The sequence below is a fragment of the Cheilinus undulatus genome, linkage group 6, assembly GCF_018320785.1.
Source record: "Cheilinus undulatus linkage group 6, ASM1832078v1, whole genome shotgun sequence".
Classification (NCBI taxonomy): Eukaryota; Metazoa; Chordata; class Actinopteri; order Labriformes; family Labridae; genus Cheilinus; species Cheilinus undulatus.
This window is the reverse complement of record NC_054870.1, coordinates 43,158,406-43,174,101: the sequence shown is the minus strand read 5'-3', so window position 1 is coordinate 43,174,101 and position 15,696 is coordinate 43,158,406. Positions and strand designations below refer to the sequence as shown.

The 15,696-nt window shown below is 40.6% G+C and overlaps 1 protein-coding gene across 1 annotated transcript in view; it reads right to left on the bottom strand.

Annotated features, from left to right (window-relative positions):
* The window catches only part of itga9 (integrin, alpha 9), a 110,885-nt gene that overhangs the window by 37,114 nt on the left and 58,075 nt on the right, over positions 1–15,696 (bottom strand). Inside the window, exon 16 of the mRNA XM_041789043.1 lies at positions 486–638. Coding sequence (XP_041644977.1) covers positions 486–638 — 153 coding nt within the window. The remainder of the gene's footprint in view (positions 1–485; positions 639–15,696) is intronic.

Here is a 15,696-nt window from a genome sequence, read left to right as displayed (position 1 = left end):
GTGGCCAAAAACATTGATTTTAATAATAAACATCAAAGTAGATACAATTATTGGAGAGATATTGGCCTTTGCCCCTTATCACTGAAACTTTTTGGATTTCCATTGGCAGGATTTCAAGGTGCAACTGGTGGGGAGGGGGTTCCAGTGTGCTGACCTCAGAATTTCATCTCTGCTTTTTGCAGATGATGTGTTTTAGCTTTTTCAGATCTCCAGTGGGATGAGGATCAGCACCTCCTAGTCTGAGCCTGTGGTTCTCTGCTGGAAAACAGTGGATTGCTCTCTCTGGGTATGTGGAGAGTTAGTCTTTTCCATGAGAGTTTATGTATCTCAGGGTCACGTTGATAAGTGAGGTAGAATGGTATTTTCTTTCCCCTGGTAAAATCAAACATTATGATCAGTAGGAACACATTTATCTTATCAATATTGATCCTAAATGCTACAAAAATTTATTTTATCACAGCTTGTGTTTCTTTAAGACTTTTTACCTCATTCCTCACTGCAATCTTGTCTCCTTTCCTCCATCGTAGCACTGGAGTGAGCGCAGGCAGATCATGCTCCTGATGTCCAGGCAGAACGTGCTTCCCGAGGCTGTACGCCACCTCAAACGTGATGGGCGTGAACACCTCCTTTACGTCTTTCTGCAGAGAGAAAAAAACAAAGTTATTGCAGAAATTTGTCACACCATCAAGAGAGAGATCATTTTAACCTCAAAGCAATAACAGTCACTTTGGCCTGGGTGATTATGGTGATTGAACATCTTTTTCCAATTGGCGCCTTGTGCAAAGACTGATTACTCTGCACACAATCAGAAGATCACAGTCTCGGTATTGTACCACTGAGCCAAAGATTCACAGGGTGAAACACAGATGTAAGCTTGCTGATAGACCACAAAATAGATGTTTGACATGTCTCTCTCATCAACTGCTTTTTCCTCAATGTAATTTAGCTGAAAGTGAAAAAGCATGGCCACCAGTACGTTCTCACTGGAGCGAAAACATTGACTTCTTATAAAATCTGCTGGCACTGCCTCTGAGAGATATTGCTGCGCTTCTGGCGGCTCCACAAAAGAAGTGTTTGAATTGGCATCAGGTTTGGAAACAATGCAGACAGAATGAAAACAGAGCTAAATGTGATCAAATCCCATCTCTTCATTAGATGACTAGGAGACATACATGGGAAAGGCTGATACTGATGTCTCTTTTTCATCTCATCTGAGCTTGACTTTGGTCTTAGTGTACAAAAGCAGAAACGCAGACAAGCATCACGGGTGACATGTGTCCCTTTGCCCAACTGATGTCTGCCAACGTGGGGCCAAACCCGCTACCTAAACACAAAGGTTTTCCTGTGGTCACTCTCTCTATTTTCACTTTCTCTCTAGTTTTTGTCCGTTATCATTTTCCAGAGTCCACCCACCCATCCTCTTTCCTCAGATGGGCACAGAGCCATCACATTAGAGGCATCATGAGTGGAGAACCCACCCAGCTCATCAACAGTGAGGGAATTACGGCAGGAAGGAGTGAACGCTGGTGCAGGACATGAATAGACAAAAACGGGGCTCATTTGGGAAATGGTGCTGCACAGAGATAAAGATTTGACCTTGCAGTGAAAATCAGTTTTTAGAGATTTTCTGTTGTTTGGCCAAAGAAAAGAAGAGCCTAAAAAAGTTGCGAATTGCATTATCACATCATCTGACATCTTGATCTACCTATTACCACTTAAGTTATTAGTTTATTGTTAAATTTGTTTGTCCATAGTCCAAACTGTCATATGAAAACCTTGTTTTGCCCAACCAGCTGTCAAAATCCACAAAGAAAACCTCTCAGGCATCAAACCAGACTGAAAATGAACAATGTACATTGGTCAGGAAGAATAAGCGCTTGTTTAGTGTGCTTTTATAGCTGAAAAAGCTCTGTGTGGGCTCAAACATGACACTGCTTATGCACTATATGTACAGCAGGCCTTGCAGCATTGTTACGCTTACATCTGCTGATCTATTGATCAATCAATGTAAAGCAAACTTTTCTATAAAACACCATTCATACAAAGAACAAGTCCACTTGCTTTACACATTTATAAACAGATGACTAAGAAAATCATTTAGCAAAAACAACACAGAGAAATATAAATACAGTACATGGATGCCAATTTGACTCAGATGGTGATGCAGGCGCCCCTGCACAGGGGCATTTGTCGACGAAAGAAGTCATACCATCCAAAGTGGGATGAATGCTGTCTCCACCTATCAGACCAGGTTTTACCCAAAAGGTTTTCCGGTCATTTTCATTTGCCAGACACCACCTGGACAGCCAGGATGCCATACAGCTATACATGTCATCACTGGCCAGATTAGGAAGATGTCCAGATGGATGTGAGGATGGATTTACAACCAATATTTTACAACCACTATAATTTTAAACATTGCCTGCATGAAGAAATTTGTCAGCTGAAGTCTTTTTCTTTGTTCATCACAATTTATTACACTTTAAAGTGTGTTATAAAGACTGAAATGTGTAAAATTTTTCATCCTTGAACTTCAAATTGTGTGTTTTAAGGACTGAAGTTTTAGGTCTGCACTACATTTAAATGTTGGTTTCAATTTTTAAATTAATTTGTAAATATCTGCATATCAGATATCTGCAAAAATCCAACATCGTACATCCCTAATTTTGTTGTGATTTATTTGCAGCTAACAGGTATTCATTTCCATATTGTAGCATCAATAAACAGATTTTTGTTAAGAAAATAAAGTAAAGGTTTGTAAATAAATAAGGGTCTGCCTCTTTAAAATGCTCCTTTTATACCCAGTCACGTCACTGACCAGCTGCCAGTTCATCTTTATAGTTGCAGCTGTTTTTCATTAGTACCACTTACTTGTCCTGTTTTTTGTTGCCCTGTCCCCTCTTTTTTGACATGTTGCTGCCATCAAATTAAAAATGAGATATTTTTCTTAAGATGGTAAAATGTCTCAGCTTCAACATCTGATATGTTTTTGTTTCTTCTGCCAACAAAATATGTCTTTTTTTTCAAAATCATTGCTATCATTGTTGTAATCAGCATCAATTACATGTTATATTTCCCTGACCAAGGAATAAAATGATCAGCTAACAGCTACATCTGTCATTAACGATGACCACATGAATCGGCCATTACCACCAAAGAACTGGTCCATAAAAAGGTCGAGTAACAGACACACGAGGTCGATCCCACATCCATCACTTCCCTGCTCTTCATGCCTCGTTACGCTTACAGAGACGGTGTTGTTACAGCAGTTTGTCGGCTCAGCTGGAAGCTAACATGACACAATGTCGTATAGTCAGTGGCAGTGTACAATGTGAGTTACTTTCAGGGCCCTCAGCCATAGCAGCTCTTAAAGCAGAAAGCTTGAAATGGTCCTTGTCCGCTGGCCTCTGCGTGAACTGACCCCTGGGAATCAGCTGCCCGGGTCTCCTGATCTCAAACTCCCAGTGCTTATCTCACATTTTCACGAGCCACAGGAGGACTGAGGGACATAATGACCGGCCAAAAAATGGTACTTTTACATAAACTCTTGCTTAAGGAGTAACTGTCGTTCACATAAAAGTAAATAGGCCTAATTTTCCGTTAAAGCAGTTTGCTGTGGTGGGATTTCTGCATCTTTGTAACAGGCTGCTTATTATTGTGAGCATAGAGGATCAGTTTCTTCTTAAAACACAGACTCAAACACTGCTAATGAACTGGAGAGTTCCCAAGACTCACAGCAAGCTCATAACACAAGAGCCGGAGGCCGCACAGTAACACTTGGCCTAAGCTTTTATTATCCCCTGATCAGTGCTGCCAATTGCCCCACCCGGGTCCACACCCCTGGCCCGGTCACCTTCTGATCCGGGTTTTGATTCCTGTATTTATGGAACAGACGAGTTCCTGAGCTCCAGCTGAGAGGGACAGCAAGCTCGTGTTAATGGCCTGCTACCTTTAATTTAATGGAAAGAAGCCCAACAACTGTTCCTCACATGCTGCTGGAGCTTGTGACGGGTCGTTTTCCCCTCAAAGGCTCCGTCTGTGTTAATCCTCATTCAAAGACAGAGGTCGAAGGGTCAGATCAGATCGAACATTTCTGGGATCTGTGTCATTCAAAAGCCTTTACAATAAGAGTGGACTCAAGGATCGACAGATTTCACATTCATTTTTGCAGGATTCTAAGTTTATGACGTTACAAGAGGAAATAAAAATTCTTCCTCTTACAAAAGCAAAGTTAATTTACTGACCAATAAAACACCCTCCTGCTGATTTAATCCTGTTGGATCCACTGCTACAAAACTACAAACATCACATTCAGCCCTCCAACAAACATCTGAACATGTCTTTCGCCACATTTTCATGTTCAATAGGTCCTATTGTCAATTCTCAGGGTTGTTGGACAGGAAGTCGTTTCTAATCTCACCATCCTGCCATGAACAATTGTAAAAGTTCATTAAAGCTCCTTGTGGGAGTTAAACTGGTTATGAAAATCACTGAAATTAATGTTGATAGTGCTACATAACATTTAAGGGCAAAAGAGACCATTTTTGAAAGGCTGATGATTTTCTAATTGGTTATTTTAGATTCCTGTAAAAGCTGAAGCTGCTTAAGAAGGGTTCAAAACGAGCTGTTCTGAAGAGCTGAGTGACTTTAAGAGTCATGCTGCAATGGATGCCATCTTTGTAATAAGACATTCGTGAAGTTTCCACTTCAACTGTAAGTGATATTAATAGAAAGTGGAAGTTTAGGAACAACAGCAACTCAGCCCTGAAGTAGAAGATCATGTTAGATCACAGAGCGGGGACAAGGACTGCTAAGACACATGGAGTGTAAAAGTGGCCAACACTCTGCTGATTCCATACCTGAAGAGTCCTGAACTAGCATTACTAGCACTACTGGCATTAAAGTAAGCACGGGAAATGTGCAGTGGGAGCTTGATGGAATGGGTTTCCGTGGCTGAACAGCTGAACGTAAGCCTCACATTACCAAGTCCAATGCCAAGTGTCTGATGGAGTGGTGTAAGGCACACTGACACTGGACTGTGGAGCAGTGGAAACATGCTCTGTGGAGTGACAAATCATGCTTCTCTTCAGCAGTCAGATAGGCAAGTCTTGGTTTGGTGGATGTTGGGAGAACATTACCTGCCTGACTGCACAGTGCCAACTGTGAAGTTTGGTGGAGGACAATGTTATGGGGCTGTTTTTCAGGGTTTGGGCTAGGTCCTGTATCTCCAGTGAAGGCCAATCTTAATGCTTCAGAATACTGAGACATTTTGGACAATGCTATGCCACCAAATTTGCTGCAACAGTTTGCAGGAGGCCCTTTTCTATTCCAACATGACTGTGCCCCCAGTGCACAAAGCAAGGACTATGAAGACATGGTTTGATGAGTTCAGTGTGGAAGAACTCCACTGATCCGCCCAGAGCCCTGACCTCAACCCCATCGAGCACCTTTGGGATGAACTGGAACAGAGATTGCGAACCAGGCCTTCTCTTCCAACATCAGTGCCTGACCTTACAAATGCCCTACAGAATGAATGGGCACAAATTCCTACAGAATCACTCCAAAATACTGTGAAAAGCCTTCCAAGAAGGGGTGGAGGCTGTTAAGCTGCAAAAGGGGGGCCAACTCCATATTAAAGCAGTTCCTCTTTTTGAACTAAAAAAACATGAAACAACTGCACATTAGGAATAGTTATCAAACAAACCACTGTATATTACATGGATAACTCCTGCATCATGAGAGAGAAAAGCTGTTAAAAGTGGCCTTGCAGGTTTAAAGGTTTAGTACATAGTATGTGCAAATATTTTACTTTTTCTACGTTTTATTTCAGCATCTTTCAGATAATTGCTTTGCCATAAGACTTCCTTTTGTCATTGATTTTAGCTGCAGCTCCAAAAAAGTGAACACCACGCTAATAATAGCTAGCTAGCTATGTCCATATATTAGGTTGATACAATGTTGATATGCATTAATGAGAGTGGAAGCTGTGAGCTGACTTTCTTAGGTTGAAATATCTGTTTTTTCGTGATTCTTTAAACTCAGATTCATCATGTGTTCGGGGTTTGTGTGAAACAAATTCAAAGCATCCTTAGAGATGATGGAAATACTGCCAATGAGAAGGTTAATTTCCAGCAGTCATTTTAAAAAATGTTCCAAATCTTGGACGTGATCCCATGAACAAAGTTACTCATTAATGATTCCAGTTAAAGCAAGCAAACTCAGCAGGAAGCGCCTGTTTTCCAACATTCCCTGCCAACTTAGGAACCTAAAAACCCCCAACATTAGGGTGAAAAGTCTACAGCAGTTTTGATCTTTATGATTCTCTTGATACAAACTCTTCCTCCCTAAATGCTCATTCATTTAGTCAGCTCATGCGATGGAGGACAGCTCACCACTCTGCTTATTTTCAAAGAAAACAGCTGGGAATCAAACCTTCACCTCTCTCTGCAGAGCAAGGTTCCTGCCAATATACAATCCCAGTGTTTATGTTCACACTCAGGACCCATTTATTAGCTACAGCAAAGAATAATTCCTACTTTATCATCCAGTCTTTCCCCTAGTATCTCTCATTGCCACATGTATAACTCTTTCCCATGGATCCTGCCAACACTTGAATGTAAGCTCTAATACTAGATGAACTGCTGATGTGCTCTTAAGTTAAAATGTTTTGATCTTTCAAGGTTGCCACATTTTATATTTAGGATGCCAGACCAGGGAGGCTCCAAACTGATTAGAAGCTGTAAGATAACAGTAGTAGTGACACAACACACCTGAGGATTATCTAGACAAATAATCAGTTGTGACCAGCCTTGTTGGTGGTGGCCTAAAACCATCTAGTGGGTAGCCAGCTGAACGAAGAGCCTGGTTCTACTTCAGGTTTTCTTCTTACAGTCCAGAAAATTCACCTTGATGTCTTCAAACCATTTCAACCATTTCTTTGAGCTGCAGTTCTCTTGCAGATTGAATAAGACTGTCCTCCTAGATTTTCCTGTATTTTGCCGTATTTATTTTACCCCCTAACCCTGCCTCTCGCCCAATGACAGATGGGTTAGGCTCCAGCCTCCTGCGACCCCGAACAGAATATGCGGTATAGAAAATGGGTGGGTGGATGGATTTTACCCTCTACCTTTACAAGCCTTCCAGGGTTTGCTGCTGAAAAGCATCCCCACAGCATGATGCTGCCACCACCATGCTTCACAGTGGGAATGGTGTGGTGATGTGCAGTTTTTGGTGTTCACCAAACACACCGCTTTGTCTGAAGGCCAAAAAGCACCATTCTGGTCTCATTGGACCAAAGAACTTTCTTCCACTTGAGTATGGAGTCTCCCATATGCCTTTCAGCAAACTCTAGCCCTGATTTAATGAGTTTTCTCCAAAAGTGGCTTTCTCTTTTCCACTCCCCTATAAAGTTTTGACTGGTGAAGAACCCAGGCAACAGTTGTTGTATGCAGAGTCTCTCCCATCTCAGCTGATGAAGCTTGTAACTCCTTCAGAGTAGTCATAGGTGTCTTGGTGGCCTCTCTCACTGGTCTCCTTCTTGCATGGTCATCAGTTTGTGAGGATGGCCTGATCTAGGTAGATTTACACCTGTGCATATTCCTTCCATTTCCTGATGATGGATTTAACTAAATTCTGGGGGATGTTCTGTGCTTTGAAAAAGATTCTCTATCTAACCCCTGACTTATGCTTTTCAGTAACCTTTTCTCTAAGTTGCTTGGAGTGTTCTTTTGTCTTCATGGTATAATGGTAGCCAGGAATACTGATGAACCAGTGGCTGTACCTTCCAGATGCATTCACTGCACTCTGTTGAATTAGGTCAGTCACTTTAGAGGGTGTGAGTATTTATGCAAGCACTTATTCTACCTTACATATTGTTATTTGACATCTCTTTTTTGTATTTTTTTTGTCAAAGAAGCCAAATTACGGGAGCGCAGATGGGTGAGTGGTTTAAGGCGCTACCCATGTACGGCCTGTGGCCCTTTGCCCCATGTCACTCCCCACTCTCTTCCCTGTTTACGATATCCACTGTCCTTCCTCTATCAAATAAAGGCATGAAAAGGCCCAAAAACAAAATAAATAAATAAATAAAAAAAGCCAAATTATACTGACCATGAATTATTTCTTAAACCAATAAAAAGGTGAAACATCCAAGGGTGTTAATAATTTTGGTTAATAATTTTTATAAGCACTGTATAAAGCAGTCTATTTGGTGTGTCAACTAAAGTTTTTCTGCAATAGTTGCCAAAATGTTGTAAAGTTCGTGCTCAGGGTTGCTTGAGTTGCTCTGAAAATGTGTCAGAGTGTGGTCTAGTCTGTTTATTTGGTGACTTTAAGCAGTCATGTAACATGCAAGATAGATTGGCATAAACTTAATCCAGCTGGTTGCTGCCAGAGTATTTTCTAAAAGCAGATCCTAATGTTCTCTTTTCATTTCAGAGTTGCAGCCTCTTATTCTCACATTTTAATCTGATCAAGAGTATGGAAACACACCAAGCTTTCCCTCCACGCTCACAGAGCTGCTCCTTTGGTGGGTGCAGGGAGTTTGAATGACGTCAGGCTGCAAAACGCTCTGATCTCCAGTTTAAACGCCCCATGCTTGGATGAAACACATAAGAGCTGCTCTCTCAGCCAAACCATTCCCTGAAAAGCATACAGCTTCAGCCCGCTCATGGGAAGTCTTTATTAACTCCTGAGTGGAGCACGCTCGCAGTGCTCCTTATTAGGACAATGGATGTTTGGATGACTTGCAGGTTGAGGCTGCTTCATTCAAAGGCTGAATGTGAGGGAGTCCAGTGGAAAAAGCTTTTTAGTTAAGTGATGAATGGATTCAGCCTGTCAGAGGTTGGGGTTAAGTGTGTACGCTGAGGCACAAGGAGACAACTTTTAAACTGAAAGTATTTACAGTAATGTCTGCAGCATATGGTACACATGCACTTAAGCAGCTTATCTCTGTCTGTCCTGTCCCCTTAGTCCATGACGAAATGTGACAAAGTGACAGTTACTGAAGTTTGAAGTGAGCACATTTCTGCTAGATTGACTTCAGGTCAAACTAAAGCAGCTGCCCTGCTCAGATTTACTTCACAGATGTTGAAATGTCACAATGAGTAGGAGTTGGAAAGAGCGACGTCCAATTGTTTCAGAGTGAAAATCTTCAGGAGAAACCATCTTTAACAGCTTATTGTGTTACGTGTCATCATGGTATGAAAGGCATCTGGAAGTTTGGTTTAAAACAGTTAATGCAAGAGGATATCAAGTAGGGTCTGATACAGAGTTTAAAAATCAGAACCTAAGAAAAATCATAACCAAAAAGCAGCTTATTTTGCTATTTTGGGTCAAAATTTTGGATCTCCAGTATTCCAAGCATATTACCAGGGCTGAAAAAGGCCCAGGCAAAAGAGATGCTCTCAGGGGCGCAGGTGGTCTAGTGCTTTAAGCCCCGCCCCATGTATGTGGTCCGCCTGGGTCTGAATCCGGCCTGTGGCACTTTCCCGCATGTCTCTCTCCAGCTCTGTCGTCCCTGTTTCTGATTCTGTCCACTGTCCTCCTCTGTCAATAAAGGCATAAGAAGCCCAAAATTGTATATTAAAAAAAAAAAAAAAAAAAAAAAAGATGCCATCGAGCTTGACCTTGGCCACCGAGCATCACACGTGTTGACATGTGTTGTTGATGAGTCCCATTACTACTACCCAAAACAGACCACTAGGATTGTTTTATGGAATTAAAAAAAAAAGAAAAGTAAAAAAAAAAAAATGTCTGTAATAACATTTAAATATCAATCATATAGAGGGCTGTTGTCTCTGATGATGGGACTTTTCTCCCCTACAGATGTTAAAAACTTCCTTCAAGGTCATTTGACGAGGATATCTAAGTGAGGATGAGCACAGCTGCCTCTGAACTATGCCATATACAGTTGAAACCAGAAGTTTACATACACTATATAAAAAGGCACATGAACTTTTTTTTTCTCACCGTCTAACATTAAATCAGATTAAACTTTTCTGGTTTTTGGTCAATTAGGATTACCAAAATTATTTCTATTTGCTAAATGCCAGAATAATGAGAAAAGGATTTTTTTTAGACAATTTTTACTACTTTCTTCCAAGTCAGAAGTTTACATACACTAAGATTACTATGCCTTTAAACAATTTGGAAAAGCCCAGATGATGATATCATGTCTTTGGAAGCCTCTGATAGGTTTATTGACAACATCTGAGTTAATTAGAGGCACACCTGTGGATGTATTTTAAGGCACACCTGAAACACACTGCTTCTTTGTGTAACATCATGGGAAAATCAAAAGAAATCAGCCAAGATATCAGGAAGAGAATTGTGGACTTGCACAAGTCTGGTTCATCCTTGGGTGCAATTTCCAGATGCCTGAAGGTGCCACGTTCATCTGTTAAAACAATTATACGCAAGTATAAACACCATGGGAATGTCCAGCCATCATACCACTCAGGAAGGAGACGGGTTCTGTGTCCCAGAGATGAACGTGCTTTGGTCCGAAAAGTGCATCTCAACCCAAGAACAAAAGCAAAAGACCTTGTGAAGATGCTGGCTGAAGCTGGTAAGAGTGTGTCATTATCAACAGTCAAATGAGTCCTGTACCGACATGGGCTGAAAGGCCACTCTCCCAGGAAGAAGCCATTACTCCAAAAGAAACATAAAAAAGCCAGATTACAGTTTGCAAATGCACACAGGGACAAAGACCTTAATTTTTGGAGACATGTTCTGTGGTCTGACGAATCTAAAATTGAACTTTTTGGCCATAATGACCATCGTTACATTTGGAGAAAAAAGGGGGAAGCTTGTAAGCCTGAGAACACCATCCCAACTGTGAAGCATGGGGGTGGCAGCATCATGTTGTGGGGTCGTTTTGCTGCAGGAGGGACTGGTGCACTTCACAAAATAGATGGCATCATGAGGAAAGAACATTATGTGGAAATACTGAAGCAACATCTCAAGACATCAGCCAGGAAGTTAAAGCTTGGGCGCAAATGGGTTTTCCAAATGGACAATGACCCTAAGCATACTGCCAAACTGGTTACAAAGTGGCTTAAGGATAACAAAGTCAGTGTTTAGGAGTGGCCATCACAAAGCCCTGATCTCAATCCCATTGAAAATTTATGGGCAGAGCTGAAAAGGCATGTGCGAGCAAGGCAGCCTACAAACTTGGCTCAGTTACACCAGTTCTGCCAGGAGGAATGGGCCAAAATTCCTGCAAACTATTGTGAGAAGCTTGTGGAAGCATATCCAAAACGTTTGACCTGGGTCATACAGTTTAAAGGCAATGCTACTAAATACTAATGAAATGTATGTAAACTTCTGACTCTCAAGAAAATGATAAAAAATTGTCTAAAAAATTATCTCTCTCATTATTCTGGCATTTAGCAAATAGAAATAATTTTGGTAATCCTAATTGACCAAAAACAGGAAAAGTTTAATCTGATTTAATGTTAGACGGTGAGAAAAAAAAGTTTATGTGCCTTTTTATATAGTGTATGTAAACTTCTGGTTTCAACTGTATATTTTGATGTGTTTTTTCCTTTTATTGTTTTGTCACTTCAACCGTGCACAGAGCAGCTGGCCTTCCTAATGAATGGAGATGTAGCCCGTCATGGAGCTTTTAAAAGCCCAGGGGAGTTGCACTTTCAGTCAATAGTTACACATTTCAATAAAAAACAGATTATGGCAGCTTTAAGAAAGATATCTGGCCTTTATAATGTCATGAGTCAGTGAGCAAAGCAGTTTTATTTTCCCGACATCTTCCAGTAAGTTACATGACAACGCAGATTGCTCTGGTTTCATTACCTTCAGTCTGTCCAAGACCAAATGTTTCTGAGTAATCTGAAAGCACCAGACGGCCAGTCAGAGAGAAAGTATGATATGCTTTTGATTTAAGTTCCCATTCAACGTGAGCCATGTTTACTCCAACACTGGAAAATATTTCAGCCTGTCTGAAAGTGAAAACTGATTCTCTGATGTGTGTCCAGATTCAAACACCGACCTGATAAATCACACTCACAATCACACTCGACAAGCTGGTGTGCATTAAAACACTCTGTCCAGAAACAAATCAAAAAGGCATCCAAAACGAGAGTAGCTAAGGTTTAGCTGTCTATCTCACATCATTGCTCTCACAAAAACCTATCTGTTACTCAGAGCTGCTCCAGGGACTGTTCCACTTACAAGGCTGATTTAGTCCGAACTGAAGCAAAATGTGCAGATTTACAAGGTTGTTCACTTGCAGTTATTAGTTTGCATACACATTATAGGGTGGCTTTACCTCTTTTTTTTTTTTTAACCACATGTTAAACCGGCTTAGGCTTCAACTCAACAAATACAGCAGGTAAGCTGAGACAAGCTTCAAAATATGATGATCTCTGTACTTTAGCCTCATTTTGAACATGCAACAGTCAAGTTCAAACTTGCAATACACCTCAGCTTGGTTGAATTTAATTTAGCAGCTAGAAATATAGGTAAGCTTTGACACTAAAGAGTAGCCAGGTAATGAACGGAACATCAACCATGAATGTGATAAACATGCAGGACAGCAGTGAGTGCCCTCACTTTGCAAAGCGTCTCTGTTGGCCTGTTTAACACAGGCTTTAACACAATCTGTGTACTTTCAGAGTGACTTGGTTTTGAGCCAAGCACTCCAGCTGTTTAAAGTTGTGTTTGAACTCACGACTCACTTGTTTGAAGTCCATGAGGAAGCCAGAGATACTGATTAACCAGTGACTGAATCTTGCAGACACAGGTGTCTTTATACTAACTTCAACTGACACATTCACTGCACTCAGGTAACTCCCCACATGACATCATGAGGGGAAAATCTGTTTTGGCACACATTTGCTGAAAGGTGGAGAAAGAGGGAGGGAGGTAATGGATTTTTCTGGTACTTGAGGGGCTTGTGGATAGGCTAGGGGCACATTTTTTTGTTAAAAAAGTCTGAAAAAGTGATTTTTGCATAATATGTACCCTTTAAGTCAAAAATATAAGGACTTTTATGGACCAAAACTAGATGAAAGTCTTTTGGAGTTTTCGTCAACTAAATCTAGACTTAAACTAAAAAGGGAAGAAATGACTAAAATGTGATTAAAACTAAAAGACATGTAATCAAAAGACTAAGACTGAGGCTAGAATTAAAAAATATCTGTCAAAATGAACACTGTTGCACAGATATATCATCATCGACTCTGAGTTTTTTTTCAAACTTCAACCCCTATTATAACATTTTTCTCCAAAAATAAACCAAACAAGCATCATGTTGGAAAATGCAGTGATCAGCTTTACCTCTTTACCCTGCTATTTTGGTGTGCTGTTTTCAATTTAATCATAAATCAACTAAATCCAAACCTTCAGAGAGACTGAGTGCTGCTGGATGGGATGCGGCGGCATTTATTAATGTCTCCCATGAGCGATCACGCGTTTCCTCTTGGCCAAAACAGAGGAGCGCCATCACTTAACCGACAGGAAACGTGGACCATCTGTACTGTCATGCATGAGGACGTCACAGACAAACAATAAATACCACGATGCTGTTAACACAGCATGCATACAGGAAGATTCATTTGCAGGATTACATGTTAAAATATAATAACACAAAAACAAAGCCACACACATCTTTACCTCAGACTCTGAGTGAAATAACTCCTCATTTAAGATCCCATGGGTGCAGATAAGCAGATACACATCTCTCTCCCTGCAGAATCCCAGCGTATTAAATGTATTGCTTTTTAAAACAGTGTTCACGTAAACACAAATTGCAGGAAACTTTTACAGCCATGTATGCATCACGAAGAAGGCATTCAACATTTGACCCTTGGACAGTTAAAACCACAGCTGGGATTTATAAAAAGAGAGAAAAGGTGCCTCACGTTCCCCGGTGGAAATCTGCACATGGAATAGGTTTAGAGCTCAAACACACCAAATTCATCAGCGAGTTATTTTTACTGGATTCCATGAAAAACAACTTGATTTAACTCTGATGCTAACTATAGCTGAATCAGTGTAATATCTGCTTGTGAAACAAAGCCAGACACCTATAAATACACAGATGTGCTCCCTCTAATCTCAGTTCCTCCTCACTCAGCTCCCAAATTGTGAGACTCTTCACACCCACTTTTGTTTTAGCACTATTTTCAGCAGCATAACTACATCTTATTTAAGAGTATTTAGAGGCGAATGACCCATAGTTGTTACATAAATTCAGCGGTACCAGCAGTAGTGCAATTAGCCAAAAAGGATCTGCCTTAAAACTTGTCATTCCCCAAAGTCTCAACCCGGGGCCTCCATCATCATCATTGCTGTCTACCTGTGAGCCCCTCACTGGTCTCTTTTGTAATCTGACAGAGTGAGAGGGAAGTCACAGTAAGGACACATGCGCAGCTCCCCTAAGAAGAAAAACAAACCATGTGCTTCAGAAAAGAGGAAGAATCTAGATGAGGTCCTTTTAAGGAAGAAGATTTGGGGCCTAAAGACGTGAGGCTCAGATCGAAACAAGGTGGCTTTAGTCACCCCTTATTAAGTCTGTAATACAGGAGAATGAGGCTTACACAACTAATCATAATAAAAGAAGCAAAAGAACAAACAAACAACAAAAGGAAGGAGGGGAGGTTTTTATCGGTACATAGAAATTTAACCCCTCAGCACCCTATAACTTTCCCAGCTTTACTAACCCTGCTAATAGAAAAATAAATATCAAATTTCCTCAAGGAGCACAAATTAAAGCCAATTTAACAATTAAAGGAGATCTGGATGAGCACAGTGTGTGTCTACTCATACAGGAGAATAAGAGGTTAAATAACACTGTAAACAGTAAAACAAACCCCATAAAAAACAGGATGTTGTCATGGTGATAATGAAGACTTCCCTAAATGTTTAACTAAGAAATGTTCAGGTCTCTTTGTACCATGTTTAGCGTCAGCATGTTAGCTAAAATTTAGCTCCATAGTCTCAACAGGTGAGATTTATGAGCTGCTGTTGTCTTTAATCGCTTTTCTCTAAAGGATGGGTCATCAAGGACATTTGCACAAGGGCCAGATTTAGTCTTGACAGAGTCTCGAGGGGCCGGACTTTCAATAAAAGAAAAACTAAATCAATATTTTTGTCCGATTAACATATTTTTTTAGTATATGTATTTTCTTTCAATATGCAGGACATTTTTAGGCATTACCAGTAAGATCTATCCCTAATATCTAGAATGCGGTAGACCACAAAGAGACAGTCATGCCCACAGAGTTTGCTGGGCCCCTGAAAATCCTCAGAGAATGGACCCTCCCCAATTGTGATTTAGCACCAATATGAAGCCATGTTTGACACTTCTCACTACTTCACTGCTTCATTCTGCCATTTCTGCAACATTTTGTGACACTCTCAACCTGTTTTGCCACTTTTTGCTATTTTATCACTTTTCAATCTACTTCCCTGCCTTTTCACTACATTGCCATTGGCTCTTTTATTGCAGCATTTTGCCACTTTTAACCCATTTTTGATACTTTTTGCCCCTTTTTGCCTCTTTAACCAATTTTTTTTAACCATTCTTTAACCCCCTTTAACCACTTTTCCTGGCTGTCTTATCCCTTTTGTATCACTCCTTTATCCATTTTTTTGCAACTTTTCATCTGTTTTTGCCACTTTTTATTACATTTCTTCACCATTTTTGCCACTTTTAACCAATTTCTGATATACTTT